General features: G+C 39.5%; 1 protein-coding gene across 1 annotated transcript in view; it reads left to right on the top strand.

Moving 5' to 3' along the window:
* Positions 1 to 15,984: 15,984 nt before the first annotated feature.
* The window catches only part of drosha (drosha ribonuclease III), a 143,419-nt gene continuing 135,546 nt past the window's right edge, over positions 15,985 to 23,857 (top strand). Inside the window, exons 1-5 of the mRNA XM_051940495.1 lie at positions 15,985 to 16,155; positions 19,026 to 19,875; positions 19,954 to 20,022; positions 21,284 to 21,572; positions 22,524 to 22,665. Coding sequence (XP_051796455.1) covers positions 19,028 to 19,875; positions 19,954 to 20,022; positions 21,284 to 21,572; positions 22,524 to 22,665 — 1,348 coding nt within the window. The 5' untranslated portion in view covers positions 15,985 to 16,155; positions 19,026 to 19,027. The remainder of the gene's footprint in view (positions 16,156 to 19,025; positions 19,876 to 19,953; positions 20,023 to 21,283; positions 21,573 to 22,523; positions 22,666 to 23,857) is intronic.

Below are 23,857 nucleotides of genomic sequence, written 5' to 3' on the forward strand. Positions count from 1 at the left end.
ACATTTACTAAGGAAAACAGTTTACATGATTATGTATAACCAAAAATGTGAGACTAAACAAACACAGTTTGTCACAAAATGACAACAAAGAGGCATAAAATGGTGCAACAGAGCCATAGAGAATGACCACAAGGAGACACAAACAACCTAAGTATAACTCTAAGTGATAGGAATAAAACAACACAGTTGTTAAGATTTGATTCCCGTGCCCACAATAGCAGATGGGGGAATCTCTCTAGGGTGAAATTCTAGAAACTCAACAACACCTAGAAAGTTCTGGCATGTTTGTAATTCTTTAAATGATCAGAGAACAGGATGCAGTGACAATGCTCACTTCAGATATTGTTGAGGGGAGCTGTTCTGCACGCAGGGATGTTTTTTTTTGGACTTTGTAATTTTCAGCGTGTGGAATACTGCACATGCTGCTGCTGTTTCCTGTAGGCTGGCGTTTACCCACAATCTACATCTGGTGAGTCAGACTTCACTAATTGTGCCAAAGGGAATTAAACACACAGATCAGAAGAAAACATTGTCTTGCAGTCGACGTGGATTGATGCATTTGATAAAACAGAAGCGTATCTGACACTGAACTGCAAGCCGTCAGAGTGAAATGCAGCTCCTCAGCAGCAGACTGAAGCTGAGGTAAACAAATACTTTCCTGACACACAAAGAGATGAGTTCCTGCAGGGGTCCCAGAGTGTAGACTCACAACCCACACAATCCCCAGAGATGGCTGAAGCACACAAATGTTGCACACAGCCATGGACATGCACACTAAAAGACTTATCCAAACCCAGGTAGAACAACAACACAAAATAACACAACAGAGAAACAACTATAATATCGCTTTATAGTGCGGTAAGTTAGTGCAGGCTGGTAGCAGAATACATCAGTCAAAGTAATCTGCATGTACTGTAACTGCTGTTAGAGTATTAATTTACATTTTGGGAGTTTTTACTCGGTATTTGTGGCATAAAAGTACACAAAAGTCATACTTAAGCATGCACCTCGGTTTTGAGGCCGTGTTTTTGGTAAAGCGGCTGCAAGATATACAAAACTGTGGACTGCTTCTTTAATTAATTGACCTTTTAAAATGCTGGGTTAATGAACATACCCTGTTTTTGTTACAAAAGTCCTGCAAATACTGCTGCAACTGGCTGCAACTTACTAATACAAAAGTAATTCCCACGAAAATCCACTCAAAAAAGTTATGAAGCAAAACTTCATTAAGGTGCAGCATTTAGATAATTAATTGTCCTTAAACTGTGCTGTATTTTGCATTTAGAATAGCAGCTTTCAGCTTCAGGCTGAATCTGTGCAACATGAATATTGTCTTGATTAAAAATTGCTAGTAGGGATTTTACTGCATTCACTTTCTTTTCTTGGTCACATTCTGGTAATGCTGTGTCAAACAAGTGAGCAAGTTCAAACTTTTCCTATAGCTTTTGTCCGATCCACCTGTCTCTGTCCAGAGTTAACTGAGAGCCCATAATGTTCCCCAAACAGCAGACTTTAATAATAGTACAGGCTCTTCCAGCTGTCAGGGCTCAACAGAAAAGACCCAAGAGCAGATACTGCTGGCAGGTTGTGGATAAGAACAAACTTTAATAAAAGAACATATAGTGGGGTGTACAGGTTAAGAAACTAAAGGCAGCTGGTAATACAGGCAAAAATACATCCAAAACAAAATTTACTAATTCCAAATCCAATAATACACTTAAGTCAAAATAACAAAAAACACAAACCATAGGTGGGAAGAACTGGCAGGAGAACATGAAGACTGAAACACAAACTGACAATGACAAAGAGAAAGATGAAACACTGAGAACTGACAGGGAAGAGTAGACATAGCTGATTGCAAATTTGGACGTGTAGTTTAACAAAGCAGCCCAGACTGAAGATTTTTGGTGCAAATATGAGTTGAACCCCCTGCAGTCCATTCTGGATTTAATTCTGGCAGCTGCACTATGAAGCAGGTTTGTCGTAGCCAGGCTTTGTTTGTGTAAGCCGACTCAACAAAACCTAAAACCAATCAGAGCTAACACATAAAACATCACATTGAAAAGGTGTAGTTACATCTGACACCGTCTCACAATGGACGATACACGAAAACCACTTCAGTTTTTGACCAAATGATTGAATTACTTGAATATTTTCTGCAACAGATGCCAACACAATAATTGATTTTCAGTGTAAAACAGACAGCAAACCAGCAGTATCATATCATGGGCCAACATGTCATTTTGTATGAAAGCTTTTTTGAACATCAGTCGATCCCCAGTTGTGTATTTACTCCAGCAGCCACTTTGGCAGAGGAACAGCTTCATCTCTCATGCACTTTTCTGCATTTTAGGACTAGCTATCACATTGCTTTCCACCAGACTGCCGAAGCCTCTTTTGCTTTGTTTTGTTCCCTCGCAGGCTTCAAAGCAGCACAAAGCCGACAGCTCAGACCTGGTGTTCTCAGGTCAAGAAACATACGTGAAGAAAGTGAGTCATTGTGCTTGATGGCCTTGTTGCTTTGGCTTTGCTTTCACGCCTGTTTAAAAAAAAAATCGTATGAAAAAAATCTAACCTTCAGTACTGCAGCAGATCACCAGAATTTTCTGAGTCATCGTGACGTCTTTGTATAATTATTATATTTCTCGATTCACTGTAATTTTGCTTTGAGTAAAATGCAAATTTTTCAAGTCTTTTGGGAATTGCTGTACACTGTTTATCCAATCCAATGTTTACTTACGCTGACAGTAGGTTAGGTCTAGCTTTTTTTCTGAGCAAAAACTTACATTTTGAATTATTTCCAGTAAGGAGAGAGAATTTACAACCCGCAGGGCAAAAAAACACAGTTTTTAAGAGTGCATCGCCTTTTTTATGCCACCGCTCCAAGCACATCCAGTTGAAAATCTAAGAAATTTTTAGAAAGGTGCTCTTGTCGTCAATTTCTCTCATTTTCAGGCAGCTAATCTTCACCATGGAAACTAAGAAATGGAGGAGAGGCTTGTTGTGGTTGCATGCTATTATACAATTTTGATTAGCGTGGTGGTATGTTGTCAAGATGTTGTAAGAGTCCACAATTGTCAAGTGAATTTCAAAAAGTGGCAAAAAGATGTCATTAAAAGGTGGTACTGTAGGCTACACGATACAAAATCAACAAAGAACAAGTCATAAAGAAAGTTGTTTACCAGCTGCTGCAAAACACAAAGAAACAGACACAACTTTGTCCATCTACAAGTCAAATAAAAAGAAGTTTTTCGGAATTGTTCTTATCAGAAAAGCTGTACCGCTATGTTTATTGCTGTCCTAAGAGAAAGACAACAAAATAACTAGAAATAGCTCATCAGTCATGTGAGTTAAATGTATTTTAATCTCACATGAAGCTCATTACCTATTTCTGAAAGACCCACAATCATCCACAAGCATCTGTTAAAGTGTTTTTGTTGCAAAACCGTGGAAGTTTTTCTTTAGTTCTACCACTTGAAGAAGTGAGATACGTTACGGAAACATGGAAAGTGAAGCAAAACCAACGTGCTTCATTGAAAAAGTGCTGTGATTTTTGTTCCCCAGCGCTTCTGTCAGAAAAACACTGAAGACATTCTCCAAGGGGAATAGTTTGACATTTAGGGGAACCTGCTTATTTGTTTTCATGCTGAGAATGAAATGAGAAGATTGATGCTTCCCTTATGTTGATATTAAACATTAGACTGGTGCATAGAGACTGTGAACAGTGGAACATCTCAAGTAGCTCTGTGCAAAAACCACCAGCTTCTCTAACCTCCCAGAAAGAAAAAACTAAGAAAGTAAAACAGAAAGAGTGGTTTTGCAGGCATGTCGGTGACAGCAGTCTCTTTCAGGAGTGAATAGAGCTGTGGTTGATCTGTGCATGAACATGGTGCTAATTTTGGTTCGCCTTCTGCACTGTAGAAAATATTGCAAATAAAAACAGCTGGAGAGATGTCTGAGATCTGTTTTTACAGAGTTTTTTGTGTAATCAAGGTGTTTGGTTTCTCAGTAATCTACCGTAAAAGTTCCATTTTTTTCCCCAAAAATCTGAGAAAAAAAAATTAAGATCACAAAGGTTCTCATAGGAGTGAATAGAGTTTTGTTTGATCCGTATACGAACACCATCTTGTTTTTGGTTCACTTCCTATGCCATTGAAACACTGTGAAGAAAAACACCGTCAGAGCCTATGAACACTGGTGGTAATTTGACTGATAAATCAGGAGACCTCAACATAGCAAAAGTGGAGTAGATGAAGGTTGGACTCAAGAAAGACTCAAAGAAGAGACATGACCAAGAGCTTCTGAAGCCGCAACAATCTGAAAAAATGCCTGTGAAATCCTGGAGGGACTGTGTAACTGTCCGATGGATGCTCTTCTACTCGTTGGACAACATCTGTGACATTTGGCCATCTCACCATCCATTTTCTGGTAACTTGTGAACAAGATCCTCAAACTCCTTTGCAAACTAACCCAGCCTTATCTCATTGCACTGTGCAGGCATTAAAGCGGCATCAATCTTCTGTTCTAACGCTCAGCAAGAAAACACCAAATGTCAAACTCCTAAAGTGCAGTATGTGCTGTTTACCAGGCACACAATGCCGGTTTTCTGCCTCAGAAAGCCTCCGTGTGCCTCTAGAAGACATTAAGCACGTTTGGCTTTTCATCTCCCCTTTGTTTCTGCGCATTAGTCAGAAAAGGCGTCTTTTGGTTTGCATTAACGACGAGCGGATGTGGGCATTGAAGCTCGAGCAAATCATCGCTAACATCATGTAAGTATTTTATCACCAGCATTCAGGAGGAGCCGAGCCACATTTTCTCTCTCTCGTGGCGAAGCAAGGACTCATCCTTGTTCTTATTCATGCACTCGGATCAACGTGGATGACAGAACGCTTTAGAAAAACTTGCCTTGCTTTGATTCTACAACCTTGGATAAGCTTTGGAAGTTATTTACCCAGCACAATGTAGAAAAAAATGCGTTCTCTTTTACCGCTCTTTATTACAGGCATATTTTCCATACACTGTTTGGACCATTAAACATTCACTCACATCCTGTGCATCTCCTGGGGGCTAAGCCCCCCTGTCCTTAAATCCTAGTTACGCCCGTGCTGCCTGGAATTTCATTTTCTGTGATAATGAGTCATTTCAGCAGGAAAATAAAGGCCACAGGGAACACAGGGTTGTTTGAATGATGGAGTGGAGAGCAGATGTTTCTGTGGGGAGGTCGAACATTTTCATTTAAGAGCTTCGCTTAAACGGAGGAGCTCAGGATTCATCTGGTGTGTGGACAGTAATGAGAAAAAAAATAAAAAACTCACGTCAGATTATTAGTGCATTTACTATAAGAAGCATTGGATTTAAGGTTATATTAGTTGTTGTATTTGCAGGAGTTGATGGGAGTTGCATCTTTTCCATGAAGCTGATTGAAATGTAAAATTGGTCATATATGAGCTTAAGTACGACTTGGTAGATATTATTACGAGAGCCTCAGTGAGGTCAGTGTAAATGTTAAACCAATGAGATATTGAATCCACTGAAATTATTCTTCATCTACTTCCTGAAAAGTTTGGTCAATAAATAAGACAAAAACTAATATTTTCAGCTGAACTAAAGACAGACTTTGTGATTTTCTGCTCACATGTTGTGTTGTGGTAAACTTACTCTTTCAAATAAATAGCCACCTAACCCTCTGGAAACCAGTATTTGTCTTGTTTTTGTGTCGCTCCTCGGTGACCCTCGACAGCAGGTTGTAATGTTTTTTGAGCAAAACACCATACTATGACATTTTTACAGTGAAGGTTCTACTATGGAACCAGTTTGACATGTTCAGGAGTTCTATGTGTGAAAACTCAGATTTCAGGCATCAGAAGGTGGTTTTCAACTTTCTTTAAGTTTCTGCTTCAACTTTAAACTAAATTTCCTTCACTAAGCCAGCCCTCTGGACTTCCAGTAAGCTGTGTTCCTATTGGCTGTCCAGGTGGCTGCTTGGTGTTATCAGGCACTCCTGAGCAGCTCAGTGTCTTCCTGCTTTATGTCTGCAGTCAAACATGTCCTCTGCTTCTCTTCACTGAACTGGGTTTGGCTCTGTTGCTTTCGTTTGTTCTTTAGGTGTTGGCTTGCAGCTTCCAGCAGTAAAATCCTCTTTAATGTGTTTCTTGGTGTGTTTTAGGGCTTTGTACTGAAACCAACATCAACTAAACACTCAAGGTTTTGAACATCATTAAAGGGAAATCAAACTTTTACATGACAATGTCTAATTAAAGGACTTTTATTCCCAACATAAATGTGTGATATTCATCTTCTGGAGCTTCTCTTCACATTGTCTTCCACTTGGACTGGTTTGGTCGGGAGCATGAGCAACAAACATGAAAAATTACACTTTAACATCAATGAATGACACTGAAGTTTAATCTCTACATAAATGAGACTGAGTCTGGATGTGCTGCTCTTTCATTAACTCCTAAGTTTAGGGAAAGTTCAAACAAAAGAGGACAGTTCAAATAAGACTTGAGAATAAGCCAATTTTGAACAAACATCTCAGACTTTCTGAGCTTCAGCACCTCTAGTGAGATATTTGAACAACAAGCAACTCAAGAGATCCAGAAGTTGGAGAGAGTTAGCTTTAGCTGAGGCAAAGAACATGTGGGATGCTAACCTAGCAAACATTTCAGACTTTTCTCTGTGGGCTTGTTGGACATTGTCTACCTTTCCATGATGGGAAAGAGGCATCGTTTATGTTCAGACAACTATATCTAATGAGTTACTGATGCCAGAAGTCCGAATCCGTGAAAGCCCCCCTAAAATAGGCCTAATGACGCCACTGGCAAAAAAATACATATTAATTTTAATGTTAGTCATGTTAAATTGACCAAAAATATTGGTATTTTACAGATATTTGAATATGAATTATGACAGCTTGTAATGAAATTACGTTTAAACAATGAACAAGAGTGAGTTAATTCTACAGTCACTAAATGACTGAATACTTGGTGGTGTGGACACAAGGTTTTAAAATCCAGAACTCAAAGTGGAGAAAAGTCCAGTTTTAAAGCCAATTTAATGAATTATCAAGAGTTTGAATTTTGCATTCAAACCAGAAAATTGAGTTTAAATCGCATTATTATGTCACTGGAACTCATCAAAACAATGTTCTGTAAAAGTTTTCTGTAAATCAGTTAATCAGAGCCTTTATCTTGCAGCCATGGATTTATTAAAGTGGTGATAAGAGGTTTCCTTTAATTACTTTTCACAGTGCAGTTTCTGCAGCTATTTTTAGCCTCAGAGGTGAGAATATCTACTGCTGTTTGGTAATAACATCCACTGTTCCTGGTGCTTCCATGATAATCATAACCAATTTGCCAATAAAAAAACATGTTTGACATTAATCACAAGGAAATGGAACCGTAATATTCAATAAATGGGAGGAATTTAAAGGTACACGACTGCTGCAACCAAAACCATCGATGAAAAATGGGAAAACAAAAACCCAAAATAACAAAACAGTTGTGTGAACATGAGTTAACAAACTTCTTAATATCGCTGCCTGGTGTAAGACACAGTCAGAGAAATGCTCTAATTTTCTATGAGCTGCTTAGATGAAGGTTGCTTATTCAGCATTCAGTTAAATTATCATTTCACAACACATGACTGCAGATGTGGTTCCTTTGTGCTGCTCACAAATGAGAGAAATTATGCAAAGTATCAAGTGAGCAAAGTGAAACTTGTTTTCATGGTGATGTGGAGGATGGATTCAGAAATGTCACCGTCTTTCTTGCAGCCGCTCAGCTGTATAAAATGTTTTTGGGATCAAGTAAAGAACAAAGATAAACATGATTCAAGCTGCTAAGTATTGAGGATCGTATAATGTCAGGAAGTACATGAGGTCTGTTTGTGTGTTTTAGGTCTGTAGAACAATGAAGCGGCTTTTAAGTTCCTTTAGAGAATTCATTGAACGCTGTTGGAAGGTGTTTTAATACATGTTGTTACCTGGAACATAACCTGCTCCAGAGTAGTTTGGTTTCTCCTCTTATTGTTGGTCAGTGGGGTGAACCAGGGGAAACTAGCCATCCATCATCTATCCATCCATTGATTCTATCAAATAGTCCATCTATTGATTCCACACATCCATTGATTCCATCCATCCATCCATCCATCCATCCATCCATCCATCCATCCATCCATCCAAACATAGATTGATTCCTTCTACCTTTTGATTCCATCTATCCATTGTTTCCATCCATCTTTGATTCCATCCATCCATCCATCCATCCATCCATCCATCCATCCATCCATCCTTTCCATACATCTATTAATTCATTGATTCCAACCATCTATTGTTTCCATCCATCTATTGTTTCCATCCATCTATTGTTTCCATCCATCTATTACTTCCATCCATCCATTGATTCTATCCATCAATCCATACATTGACTCCTTCCATCCTTCCATCTATCCATCCATCGACTTTCTCCTTTAGCACTGGTTCTATTTTTCTTTGCTCCTAAAATGTGAATGAGTAGTTTGTGCAACTACTGAATCTTTCGCATCAACCATCTTTACTGTCAGCACTCAGAGTCGTGATCTATTAGCGTCTCCTCCGCTGCTGTTTTCCTGCAGGCAGGATGATGGAAAAACAAGGAGTAGGTCTGATGATATTGCTTTTTTTTTTTTTTTCAAAAAGAATCCAGACTTGAGTACTGTAGATTTAAATTATGGAGCTGAAGCTTTTTGTTTTCCAGAAATATTTACAGGCTTTGTGATCAATGTTTAGCCATTTATGGCCAATACCTCAAGACTTGAGTGGTTTCAGTGGCTTTTAGCTGCTCTTAATGGTCCAAATGTTTCATATTTATTTTAGAAAATTAGATGACAAATTGGTAAGCTTTCCTAATTGATTTTGCAATTTTTTCTCATTTTGCTACCTTTCTGGTAACATGTCCAGAACTTTGATCAACTCAGGTTGTTTTTAAGTGTAATCTATTCATACAAATGATTTTTTGTTTATTTTAAAATTTGCTGTACCCGTGTGTTAAATTGGCTTTGATAACATAGTTAAAATGTACACGACCTCCTAAAAACTCCATCCAAAACTGAGATATGTGTGAAACATGTTTGAGCATTCAAATATATTGCCAAAACATATGCTAAAACTGAAGTTACTTACAGTTTTTTTTTTTTTACAGTGTATTCAAATTAATAAAGTTCATTTCTATATCAATAATTTGTCAATGGAAAGACAGAAGAGAGGACAGAAGAGTAATTCATGTCTCTGTGTGCTGGTCAGCAGGGATAATATAAAATGGAAAAAGTTGATCTTCCTGACAACTTTACTGCACTGTTTTCCATCATATTTTAAATTGTCAGCTATACCTGTGTTTTAGTTACATAAATAACCCATTTTCACCGTAAATTGAAGCAGAAATTGTAGAAATTGGTACATAAAGCCTGAATCATGTCAGGAGCAGTGGCAAATAAATATGACATTTGATAACAGAACTCTTTCCGCTCCTGGAAATAATAATAATGTATAAATTATTAAAAGCAGAAAGAGGCGACATCCATTGAGGAGGCGGTGCATACTTTGAAAGAAAAGCCATTATTTCTGTGATTTTTTTGTGTGATGAAAAATGTATTAACAACACAGAGGTGAATGAGATGACTGGGTTTCTCTGGAGACTCAGAATATCACCTTTATTTTTCGAGGAATGGAGGGTGCAAGTGGCAATACGGAGGGAATGTTAATGCTGGAGGAGGCGACCTGAAGTGAATCATAATGAAGTCCTGCTGACCATCTCAAAAATCAGAGGAATAAACCAAGAAGTGACTCCCCCCCCTTGCCATGTATGTACATGACAGGTATGGCATTTATACCTGTAAATATTTCTTCTAAAAGCATTCTGGTGGAAAGCAGAGATAAATTGCTAATGACCAAATTGGGTTTGGTCTTTACACTCCCGATTAATGAGCTATACAGCTGAATAGGGTCAAAAAACACGAAAACATCCCGTCTGATTAAGTTCAAACGACTATTTTTTGTATTGCAAGTTTTGTGACATTCTATGTTTAAATCTGCATATGAGGCACAGTCTCATCAAACGTGCTAATTTTCATATATTTCCAGGACATCAATCTCCAAATGGATAAAGACTGCTCCAAAGTTCTGGTTTTGCTTTGAAAATGTCATTTTTACTATCAACACCCAGGATAGCATCTATTTTACTTCTCTCCTAGGAACAAAATGATCTATTATTCTGGCCATGGGGGGAAAAAATCATAATGCACATGAACTGGGACAAACTGGGACATTTGGTGTGTCTAAGTGCAGCTGAAATGGAGATTTCTGGTTGAGAGTAGGAAAACGGAAGTAAGAAAATGCAGCCTATTGCACTTGAAAACTATAGACGCAAATGAACAAAGTGTGCTTGGCCTAAAATAAACACCTTCATGTTTTCTTTCCATTAAAGAGGACATATTATTGCGGCAAAATAGCTGAAAAATCTGGAAAATATCCAGTACAGAAGAATGTATCGCTTCTTGGCCTTAAAGAGGAATGTAGTTTTGATGGTGGATAAGTGGAATTCTAATATTGTCACTCTGAATGAAGGTTTATTAAGGAACCCAAAGATTTTGAGTTGATATACAGAATACATAGAAATTTTTTTTTCTTTTGGGGGATTCTGTTATTGCTGGCATGTTTTTTTTTTTTTTTATTAAAGACATTTATCTTGCACCTTTTTCACCTCTACATCTCATTACTACTAGCATTTCAATAGTTACAGGGCAAATCAATTATGGCTAACTTTTAGCTAGCTAAGTAGCTCAAGACTTAGCTAACTTACCTACTTTAAAATTAAATTTATTATATAGCTTGTTGGGGGTATCAGGAGCACATTGTATATATAGTACTGTTTTAAGAAATTAGCACTGTAGTGCATAAATGCTAATGTTGCTAATGTTCCCACATGTGGTTGGCTAATGTAACTAAAGCCATCCATCTTAAATTTTACACAAATGTCTTAACTGGATAAAACTTATGTTACAAGCGAGGACAGGCGGATAATTAATGATTTAATAAGCAAACCTCAACTCAAAACTCTCCACACGGGAGGCACAAAAAATAAACAGAACAGGGATCAAAACTAAACCAAGAGGGTGAACCAAAGCTAGCCACGATGTGGGGTAAACTAAGAAACTAACAGAAAGACTTACAACCAAACAGTCCAAGGATCGGGAGCTGAGGCAGGGGCAGAGGAGCTGGGCTGGGCAGGGCAGAGCAGATAGGTGCAATTATCCATCATGTCGTATCTGTATATGTGGAACGTGTACTCAGGGTATGCAGTCGTTATTATCTTTGTTCTGTTTTTGTACAGTCTTTTCCCTCTTTTGCTCATGTGTTTTGAGCTTCTGTGAATTTTCCCAGTGAGGAATCAATTAAGGTTTATCTGCGACAAGAATAACAGTGAGGCCCAGCACTGATTACAGCGGATAAATGTAGTGAGAGAACATGAATATGCTGCTACTCTATTAACTATTAATTGTCTTCATATTTTACCGTATTTTTAAGCACAAGTAAGAAAAAACAAGTTCTGCAATTAATATTACTACAACAAAGTATTTCCCATATTCTAAATGTAGGTGTTTTAAAGTCAAGTTTTCTTTGTATTATGTTAAAAATAAACTAAACACATCTCCAGTTTGGGATGATCATTTACAGTTAATTGATTCATTTTAAAAATGATCACTGCATTCCCATTCATCCCGAAGGTTTTGGATGTTGATGAGTTCATGGCTCTGAGAAAACTTTTTCTGACCTTCCATAGTTTTTCATAGCCAAAAGTACAACAAACAAAGCATGTGGTGCTCGTACACACGTGGACAAAATTGTTGGTACCCCTCAGTTAAAGAAGGAAAAACCCACAATTCTCACTGAAATCACTTGAAACTCACAAAAGTAACAATAAATAAAAATGTATTGAAAATTAAATAATCAAAATCAGCCATCACTTTTGAATTGTTGATTAACATAATTATTTAAAAAAAACAAACTAATGAAATAGGGCTGGACAAAAATGATGGTACCCATAACTTAATATTTTGTTGCACAACCTTTTGAGGCAATCACTGCAATTAAACGATTTCTGTATTTGTCAATGAGCGTTCTGCAGCTGTCAACAGGTATTTTGGCCCACTCCTCATGAGCAAACAGCTCCAGTTGTCTCAGGTTTGATGGGTGTCTTCTCCAAATGGCATGTTTCAGCTCCTTCCACATATGTTCAATGGGATTCAGATCTGGGCTCATAGAAGGCCACTTTAGAATAGTCCAACGCTTTTCTCTCAGCCATTCTTGGGTGTTTTTGGCTGTGTGTTTTGGATCGTTGTCCTGTTGGAAGACCCATGACCTGCGACTGAGACCAAGCTTTCTGACACTAGGCAGCACATTTCTCTCCAGAATGCCTTGATAGTCTTCAGATTTCATCGTACCTTGCACACTTTCAAGACACCCTGTGCCAGATGCAGCAAAGCAGCCCCAAAACATTACTGAGCCTCCTCCATGTTTCACCGTAGGGACAGTGTTCTTTTCTTCGTATGCTTGGTTTTTGAGTCTATGAACATAGAGTTGATGTGCCTTACCAAAAAGCTCCAGTTTGGTCTCATCTGTCCAAAGGACATTCTCCCAGAAGCTTTGTGGCTTGTCAACATGCATTTTTGCAAATTCCAGTCTGGCTTTTTTATGAGTTTTTTTCAGCAGTGGTGTCCTCCTTGGTCGTCTCCCATGAAGTCCACTTTGGCTCAAACAACGACGAATGGTGCGATCTGACACTGATGTACCTTGGTCTTGGAGTTCACCTTTAATTTCTTTGGAGGTTGCTCTGGGCTCTTTGGATACAATTCCAACGATCCGTCTCTTCAATTTGTCATCAATTTTCCTCTTGCGGCCACGTCCAGGGAGGTTGGCTACTGTCCCGTGGGTCTTGAACTTCTGAATAATATGAGCCACTGTTGTCACAGGAACTTCAAGCTGTTTAGAGATGGTCTTATAGCCTTTACCTTTAAGATGTTTGTCTATAATTTTTTTTCGGATGTCCTGGGACAATTCTCTCCTTCGCTTTCTGTTGTCCATGTTCAGTGTGGTACACACCTTTTCACCAAACAGCAGGGTGACTACTTGTCTCCCTTTAAATAGGCAGACTGACTGATTATGAGTTTGGAAACACCTGTGATGTCAATTAAATGACACACCTGAGTTAATCATGTCACTCTGGTCAAATCGTTTTCAATCTTTTATAGAAGTACCATCATTTTTGTCCAGGCCTGTTTCATTAGTTTGTTTTTTTAAATAATTATGTTAATCAACAATTCAAAAGTAATGGCTGTTTTTGATTATTTAATTTTCAATAAATTTTTATTTATTGTTACTTTTGTGAGTTTCAAGTGATTTCAGTGAGAATTGTGGGTTTTTCCATCTTTAACTGAGGGGTACCAACAATTTTGTCCACGTGTGTATATTTGTCCAGATAACTATTCAGTGGAAGCTCCCCAGCCAGGTGATTAGCAGCATGTAGGTGTTTCCTCCGAGCAAATTGTGTGGGTTTGTGCACTCTGACCTTCCTTTTCCACATTGATTCACGCAGCGAGAGTGTGCGGTGAATAATGTCACAGCGGGGAGCACCGAGATGCTCCCACACACCGAGGTGAATATGCCTGCGAGCCATGTATCCAGCATCTCCTGGGCCCAATGTGAAGCACAAATTTAAGAGGTTCCTTTCAGAATAACACCAGAGGAGCTGTATGGACAGAGACCACAGTTTTTAGGAATAACTCGGTGTAGCCTAAAGAAAACATGAATGTACTGTGCTGGTCTCTGCTGCACTCTTGCTGCCAAATCAGTTACTCTTTCTGGGAACAATGTGTTTCCATGGCAATAGACATGCAGTTTCAAATTTAGCCTCTGCTGCCCTCTAGGGGAACTATAGCACAAGTACATTTCTTTCTTTCTTTCTTTCTTTCTTTCTTTCGTTTGCTAAAACAATAGTTTAAAATCTAAAAAAACTTTGCAGAGCTTAATTTGATATTGGTTAAAAAATATACGATCATAAAATGATCCTGTAAAATGTTGAAATGCGGCAAAAACAATACCTCACCTGAAGCTAAAAACATTATGGCAACAGCAGGTAACTTTATCTGCATTTATTGTAAATGAAAATTAGACACTTTAATAGGGTCTTGCAATTCGTATAAGTGTTTATTTTACACTTATTTTCTTTAGTATACACAGTGGGTGCTGTGTTTTAAATATTTCCCTTTCTGTTCAATATATATTCCAAAAAACAAAACAAACAACATTTAAACCAGGAATTTAATTAAATGGTGTGAAGAGGTTCTTTTAATTACATTTTAATATGTAGATTTTGGGGTGTTGCATATTTTTACTTTCTCGTATAGGGCATTTGCTTGTAATTAAGTATTTTTACACTGATTTATTAGTACTTTTACTGAAGTAAATCTGATCTGATCACTAAAGTGGTTTGTGTGCAGCAGGTGCTTCTTCTTCTTCTTCTTCTTCTCTCTTTTTAAATGGCGGGTCGCAAACAACTTAAGGTGCATACCGCCACCTACTGCACAAGAGTGTGTATCATCATTCAGTCATTTCTATTTACCTATTTATATCTTATTTAATAACCCTGTGTCCCTCAGGAACACAAGTAGCGCCCTCCTCCCTTTCCTTATCTCTTCCCCCTCTCCTTCTGTTCCCAACATTCCAACTAAACTCCACTTCCTACCCAACTCCTTAACTTTCCTCTCCAACATTTCCCTTTCCACTGAAAATTTCCTACACTGCATCACCACATGTTCCACGGTTTCTTTAACTCTGCATGTTTCACATAGATCATCTCCTCGTTTTCCTAACAGATACATGATATTGTTAAGCCCAGTGTGTCCTACTCGTAAACGTGAGATGACAATTTCTTCCCTCCTGCTCCTTTCTTCGTAGATATTAACTTTCACTGATTTTTGAATTTTATGAAATCCCCTACCCTTCTTATCTTCATCCCACTTTTTCTGCCATTTTTCCAGTCCTTTCCTTTTAATTATTGTTTTCCCTTCTCCTCTGCCTAATTGAATATGCAGTGCTATTTCTCCCTTAAGTGATGCTTTGGCTAATTTGTCTGCCATCTCATTCCCTTTCACCCCCTCATGTGCTGGTACCCAACAAAACTGTACATCCACACCACCCCGATGTAGTCTAAATAGGCTATGCTGTATTTCCATTAGAAGATCTTCTCTGTCTGAATTAGTTGTCTGTATACTTTGTAAAGCTGCTGCAGAGTCAGTGCACACCACCACCCGTTCTGGTCTGACTTCCTCCACCCACTGCAAGCATACAATAATGGCCACCACCTCTGCTGTGTAAACTGATAACTGATTCGAAATTCTTTTAGATATACATATATTGAAATCTGGGATAAAAATACCAATACCCACATATTCATGTTCATTTTTTGATCCATCTGTAAATATTTTAAGGTGGCTGTAATAATTTTGCCTCACATATGTATTTACTTTTATCCCAGTTTCTGCCCTACACCATTCTCTTTTCTTTTCTAAAATGCACATATCCACTTTTATTTCTGGGTACAACCATGGAGGAACATTACTTATTGGATTAGCTATTGCAAAATCCAAATTCTCCATGTTGAGCTGTTTCACCTTATTATTTATCTCCCATCCAAAGCCTCTCCTTTTAAATGTGGAATACTCCCAGCACTGTTTTAATGTATTAGTCACGGGATTCTCACCTCCATACCCTTTTAATTTTACCCAGTAACTTAATGCAAATATATCTCTTCTTATCTCCAGTGGTACTTCTCCCAGCAGGTGCTTCATCCCGGTGAAACAGCCTTTAAAACCTACGAGCTCTCTCATTGGTCCACGGCAGCATCCTTGAATGTGATTGGCTCATCAATGTTCCTCTCGTTAAACCGTCCCGACTGGAAACACGGACTGAGAAAGCGTGAACACATTGAATTGCACTGCTTAGCCTCATACAATAACCCAGTTTAAGACCGTTCAGAACACATCTTAATCGAAGATTTTTGTTCCGATAAGGAGACCGAATGATGCGCTTCTCCTCAAGCTAGTTTCCGTTTATTTTGCAAGGTAATTTCCTCTACACTCGTCCTAAAATGGTGGTTGCTAGCTGGCTAACGTGTTGAAGAGCTTCAACGTAGCTGCTGCTGTTAGCTTCAAATAATACTAATATTAATCCTGGTTTACAGGCGCTTTTGGTTACTTTCTCTCATTTAACTCGTGTTATGGTAAACGACATCTATTTTTAGCTTACTAGCTGCTATATTGATGGCGCCTGTTTCAGTAATATTAATTAGGTAAACGAGATGCAGCTGGTGATGAGGGTATGCTGCTTAAAAGTGAAAGATGAGCTTACGTTTTGACGATATCTTTAGCTTTTATCCGTGTTTTGAATATTAAAAAGCCAGTGCCTTTGTTTGTATATTATAATATATGCCAGGTCTAAAGGTATGCGTATTTACGTCATCATAATAAAGTGTATTAGGATGACTTTTTGCGATCAAGATCTCGTCTTGGAAAAAAAGAAGTATAATAATTTTATATACAGAAATGCAAGATGACTGAGCCCCACAAAATAATCAACACACAATGCAGACTAGTGTCAAAATTCAGATTTTGAATTTGATACCTGCGCTAAATATATCAATAGCGTTCATGAATCAATACCACAATGAAAGCCAAGAATATCAGTGAGAGTAATGGAATAATGAATGATGAAACATGAAGCTTAAAATGATTTTTTCCCCCTTATTTGTTAAGAAAAAGAAAGAAAATATTGTTATACTGTTAAACAAAGGTAGTGGATGATGTAAAAAGAAACAACAGGAGTGAATTTTTGTCCTATAGTGTGTTTGTACGGTTTAATATTAAACCAGATTAAGCTTTTTACATGTTCACAAATTGCATTTTGTACTTCACTATATTTACACACACACACACACACACACATATATATATGTACACTACTCGTTTAAAAAAAGTTAAATTCTTATAATAATTGCTGCAGCACCTATTGCATGTTTTAATTATCCACCTGGACTATTTGTTCAGAAATTCGTTTGAGCTCTGTAACTGAAGTATTGTCAATCTGCATACTTGTGATCGACTGACTTTTAGCAGTTTGCACACGAAAGCAAAGTTAGTGTTACGAGTGTGAACGCTGTGTTTCCATGTTGAGAAAACGGTTCCGATTTGACCTGTGTTTAATGGTTTGGTTTAATTTACCCTGTTGCTCATTGAGTCTTTTCTACAATCTACAATTTCATTTAGCAGACGCTTTTGTCCAAAGCGACGTACAACACAAGCAGACATAAGGAAAAACCTGTATGTCAGTGAGATCCTTTGTTAAGTTGGATGTGTTGGATATGTTTCTTTAAAATATATTTTCAGACAGACTTTATGGTGTCCATGGCCTTTCTGTCACCATCTTCTATAAGCAGAATAATTCCAGATGTGTTTTCAGGCATCTGCTTTATCCACAAGCTGTGGACAGTTGGCATCAGTGCTGAGACTTGCAGTTGCAACTTCTTTCAGTTATCTGTAATAAACACGTTTAGGTAATAATAAAACTGGATTTACCGTTGTTTTAATGCAGTGTTTTCGGATACCTTGTAGTGTCGTAGTGTTGAATACCATACAACACTAATATGGATAACAGTTATTTGAAAATACGAGCAAACAAACCATTAAAATCCCTCGTGGGTTGGATTTATAAGTTAAATGTTTCAGTTGCTGATTTATGGTACTGGTTTAGCCTTCTGACCCATTAATTTGTGTTTCAGTGCAAATGAACCTGGACACAGCTTTAACACTCAACATAATTAGTTTGTTTTACAACTACTAACCATTTACACTACCGTTCAAAAGTTTGGGGTCACCCAGACGATTTCATGTTTTCCATGAAAACTCACACTTTTATTCATGTGCTAACATAATTGCACAAGGGTTTTCTAACCATCAATGAGCCTTTCAACACCATTAGCTAACACAATGTAGCATTAGAACACAGGAGTGATGGTTGCTGGAAATGTTCCTCTGTACCACTATGGAGATATTCCATTAAAAATCAGCTGTTTCCAGCTAGAATAGTCATTTACCACATTATGTCTAGACTGGATTTGTGATTCGTTTATTTGTTATCTTCATTAAAAAAAACTGCCTTTCTTTAAAAAATGAGGACATTTCTTGGTGACCCCAGGGTTCTTACCCGCGCATTTCAGCGTAATGGCCAATTGGCTGTCAGTTTAAAAGATTACGCTGTGATTAGGGCCGCTGCGCTGTTATTTTGACAGATAACGCCATGTGCGTTTGTTTTTATCAACTGGGTGCCTATCTAGGTTCATTTATGTCTCCCCACCTCAGCCGTACTTTCCTGTCGATTGACCCGTTCCCGTCTAAAATTAAGAGTCGCTTCCAATCTCGGGGTTACAATTAGCATGTCTCAGTTGTTTCTGTGATGCCATGTATGGTGAATAGTGACCTAAATCACGAGCATTTGGAGCATCTGCGTGACGCTCATTGGCTGACATCTGGGCCGGCCACTCGCGAGATTTAATGAAGGCTTCTTGCGCATGCAGGGAGGACCTGCCGTTACGCTGTAAAAAAATCCTGGTGAGAACCCTGGACCCTCAACTTTTTAATGGTAGTGTATAACCTGTAGTGCGCTCTACTGCACAATCATAGAATTCAGCCTTACAGAAAACACTCAAGGCAAAATAAGAGTGGAAACCGGTGACTCCCAGCGTTTGAAATTTTTTCTAAGAACTTTCATTCTCGACTTGTTTTATGATCTGGTATTATCACTGGGAGGGTTAGGATGTGTATATCTCCTCATGTAATCAAAGGTTTCAACTAACTTCATTTACTTCCAGGTGTGATTCGTTGATGTTGGATGCAGGTGACACTAGTTGTGACTTGATTCTTCTTTTTCTTGTCCACAGTCATGTCTTTCCATCAGGATCGCGGGGGTCCCAGGGGAGGGATGCCAGCACAGCACAGCTCTGCTCAAAACTACCGCCCCACCAACCTGAGGCCGCCCCCTCCCCAGCCTCCGGTTCCCCCCTACCACTATGACCCCCAGAATCCTCCCAGTTCAGGCTACCACGGAAACAGCGGCTACATGCCTGCACACTCTGACTTCATGCAGTACCCTCCTCCGGCACCGTCCCAGACCCCCAATTCTCTCAACCAGTGCCCAGTCCGGCCCCCTTTCCCCAAACCTCCCACCCGGCAAGGCTTCCCTGAACCCCCTCCGAACTTTCCACCTCCCCCCTTACCGAGCTCCACCGGTGGTCCCGCTCCAGGAGGCCAAGTGTCAGCTCAGAACGCCTACCACCCTTACATGATGCCTCCTGTGCCCCCACCACCGATACCTCACCCACCGATGCCGCCCCCCATGGCCTCCCAGTCGATGAGCTACCCTCCCTACTCCATGAACTACTCCCATCCTCCTCACCCGCCGTTCCCGCCTCCCACCTTCAACCCCGGCTACTCCCAGAGCCCCAGCCCGTTTCAGCCCGACCACGGCATCAGGCACGGGGGGCAGTACAAGTACGAGAAGCCCATGGACCACCGGAGGTCTCCGGAGAGAGGATATCGCCACGACGACCACCGGCAGAAGTGCTACGGCTACGGTAGCCATGGTGATAGGCACAAGATGGAGTTTTCCGCAGAGAGGAAGGATCGTGGGAGGAGTCCGGACAGACGAAGCAGACCGGACGGAGGGCGGTACAGGTCCGACTACGACAGAGGCCGGACCCCTCCCAGACACAGGAGCAAGGATCGCAGCAGGTGCATAAACACTCATCTGAATGAAATCAGTTAGTAACACGAGCTCCATCTTAATTCTTTATCTGTGTCTGGTTACAGAGAGAGGCATCGTCACAGAGAAAGTCGGAGATCTCAGTCGCCCGACAGGCACAGGAAGAGGAATCGAAGGTACAAGTGTGGTTCTTTATTGATTTCAGAGCTGAAATTAAATATTGAGTATAGTTTACTTGCGTTGTATTCTGTGGTGACGAAAGTTAGAACACAAGCATACTTTAATTAAACTGAGACACTGAGAGAACCAAGCATTGGTTAAAATCTTGCATCCTGACATAACCTTTGATAACACTGATAAAGATACCCTTCTTTCCTGGTGAAGTCCACAGCACTGAATGTACTGTAAGCTCCAAGCCGAAACTGAAATGCTTGGATACATTCTGGGCTACATAAGCAACTGTACTGGATGTATTTCCTTCAGGGCCACGAACAGACATGTCCAACTATTTTCATACCTAAGTTGGATGTCAACGTGGGACCTTCACTGGCTTCTTTGGTCATGTGATTTGAAGTATACCTGAGTGATTAAACAATACTGTCTTCACCGTTTGTTACTCTGCCCTTGGCTAATATGCAGGTCTTTCAAGGAATGGAAGTCTGCCTCCGCGTCCCTCATTGTTTTACGGTCTTTCTTTAATTAATAGAGTCACGAACAAAAGTTTACATGCACTTGTAAAGACCATGCATGTCATGACAGTCTTGATTTTCTAATGACTTCTTTAATTTGAGTATCAGAGGGGCTCTATTTAAATAGTCTCAGAATAGTCAGCAACCGTAGTCAGTTGTTCGCCATGTCAGTCAGTAAATGTGATTGACACAACTTTCTACATCACCTAAACTGATAATTCAAGTTGCTGTATGTATGTTTTTGACCCGGCAGATTTTCTCATATGTCCAGAAGACCTACAGTTAATCTATGAAAGAGCCACAATGCAACATGTGACAAATATTCACGTGTTTGTCAGAGAAAATTAAGAGTTCCAGAATTCACTGAAGACTCACGACTGCCACAGTCTATAAAAGTGTGTGTGAACTTTTGTATATATCGCGGTAAAATAATTTGTTTATTCTAATTTCTTTTTATTTTGGTGTTTGAATTGTTTATTTGTGTGTTTTTAATTGTTGTGTTGACATTATAATTACAACCTGTGTAATTCAATAAAACCCAATCAAAGATGGTTAAAGTCAAATTAAACTGTTTTCCTCATTTTTCTTTTAAATAACAGATCGTTAAAACTAATCAGTGCTTCACAATATCAAGTTAAATGAGACATGTTGTCATGATAAGTTTATTGGCTCATCACTAATGGGTTGTGGTCGTATATGATATTACTGTATCTCAGCTAAATGTAATTGTTGTTTTTGATGTTTGCAGTCGGTCAACGAGCAGAGACAAGAAACGTGGTCGCTGGGAGGAGGAGAAGGACCGGAGGTCAGAGGGCTCGTCTGGGCCGAGCAGAGAGCGAAGCTACTCTTCGGTCCGGAGCCGAGATTCTGACGAACCCTTCGGAGAAAGAGAGCGAGAGAGGGAACGAGAGCGGGACAGGGAGAAGGAAAAGGAGAAAGGCGATGATGAGAAAGAGGAGGAAGAGCTGCTGAAACCTGCCTGGATCCGCTGCACCCACGCTGAGAACTACTACTCCAACGACCCCATGGACCAAGTGGTAACGGGTTTTCTTAAATATATCTGACTTGGACTCAGGAGTTTCAGCATCTACAGCCAAGGGGGAAAAAAAAGCGCCAGTCCTCGCCTGGTGTTTTTTTAACAGTAGACTAAACAAGAGAATGGCTTGCGTGGTTTACTGGATGCGACACTTTGCCACTTACCGCTGAGTGCACCTTGGATGTGGTTTTATTTGACTGCCAAAAGAAACTTTTATCAAATTTGTCCCTTTTGGTAGAGAGCAGGTTTAGTTTTTCAGCCTCTCAGGCACTCAGAACACCTCAGTTCTCCTCCTCAAACCACCATGTGGCCTCCTAAATGCTTTGGAGATGCTGGATAGTGCCAACTCCTTTTTTTCCCCCCAACACTCTGACCTCTACCAGTTCTCTCTGATTGCTTCCTCAGCTGTTTCCTTTTGCCACAAATTACACATTCTGACAGAGACCCGACCTGTCCGTCAGTAAAAATAAAGTGATGATAAATGTCTAGATGGAACCCAACTTTGTTCTCTAGCCGCCTCCTCGAACAGATTCAGCGTGTTCCGCTGTGACAGTGAGGATGACACCTTTGTGTGTGAGTTGCTGTGGCTGTTTTGAGAGGGTGTAAGACTGCACCGGCGCTGAGATTGCAGGTTGCGGTGGTGCAATCTTTGTGAATCTATTTGTGACATTGTTACAGCACCCAGGGTCTCTATCTGCAGTTATGATCTTTGCTAATAGATTGACTTGTACAGTCACTGTCGGTTGGAGCCCGTTAAAGATTCTCAAACGGATTTGTACTTAAACTTTAACAAGTCTGGCATCCCGGTGGCCTGTTGGTTTTAGAGACTGACCGTCTAAAGGCATAAAAAAGCACTCTAAAACATTAAAATGCCAGCCGGACTGTGGCCAGTGCTGTTCAGTTTACCATTTAAAAATCGAAAACCTCTTGTATTCAACCCGGTTTATTTCAGGGAGACTCGACAGTCGTGGGCACCAGTAAGCTGCGAGACCTGTATGAGCGCTTTGAAGAGGAGCTGGGAAGGAGGCAGGAGCGAGCCAAGGACGCTCGACCCAAATGGGAGCCGCCAAAGACCAAACTGGACGAGGATCCAGGTGGGTAGCACTGTTGTACGTAGTAAATCACGATTATATTTGTCCTTTTTATTCAGTATATGTAGATTTTTGACATCAGTTTGCGATATGTCTGATGTACGAGTTACAATCAAAAAGTTCTGTGACTGAGAAAACAGTACCTGATTTAAATGTCCCTTTCTAAGTAATCTCTTTGTGCCCCTATGCTCTGCTCCCAGTGCTCCTGAAATGCTTGGAACGCTCTCTGGAAGTCCAGTTCTGTCTCAAGCACCGTCAGCAATGGGCGCTAAATCTTTTCCACTGTGTTAGAACGGTGACCTTTAATTTGAATTTTAATTATCCGAAACAGAAATAAGTTTACAGGGACCCAGATCTTGTAATTAAGGTATTTGGGGATTGATGATGGTGTTACTTTAGCTAAAACAAATTAGATCATTCAATCCCAAATCATCACATTTTTGAAACAATTTCTGTGTGACCATCTCTGATTTACCTGAAATTATTACCGGATAAAAACCAGATATTTATAAAAGGAATTCGTGAAATTTTAGCGTGATATATTCAGCACTTTTCAAAAATAATGACAAAAAAATGCACTTTCAACCCACTAAGTTTTTGTGCATTGAAACTGGAAGCTTTTTAAATGACAACATCTCAGGAAATATTAAAGATAAAAGCATTATGTTTTTACTGTTATTTATCATCATGACATCGATTTAAAATCTGCAATACTGGACAAATATATCTAATAATCTCTGATTATGGGTGAGTTAAAATATGAAGGAAAATTAAATAAAGCTGTCATGAGAAGTTCCATCTTTGAGCACGGATTGACAGAAAATTGATAATACAGAAGTCAGCTAGTGATATTTTCTGAACCATGTGGCTGCATGGCCTAATAATACAAACCAAAATATGTAGAGTACTTGATTTCATATTTCAGATCACCAATAATCACTAATTGTCCAGTAATGCATACTTTAAATCCATAATTGGGTTTCCATTACAGTTTTTCGCAAAATAAAAGCGATATTTCTAAAATTTCGACGAAGTATCTTTGCGCTTTGAACGCGTTTCCATTGAAGGTTGTTCTGGGCAGAAGCATCGTAACTCTCGTAAAATATCATCCCGCGAGATTTCACTGCAGGAAGATGGACGCCCAAAACCAAAACCCTCATTTCCGCTTCTATCTCCTTCTAACACTCCGCATTCT

The sequence above is a fragment of the Acanthochromis polyacanthus genome, chromosome 20 (genome assembly GCF_021347895.1).
Source record: "Acanthochromis polyacanthus isolate Apoly-LR-REF ecotype Palm Island chromosome 20, KAUST_Apoly_ChrSc, whole genome shotgun sequence".
Lineage (NCBI taxonomy): Eukaryota > Metazoa > Chordata > Actinopteri > Pomacentridae > Acanthochromis > Acanthochromis polyacanthus.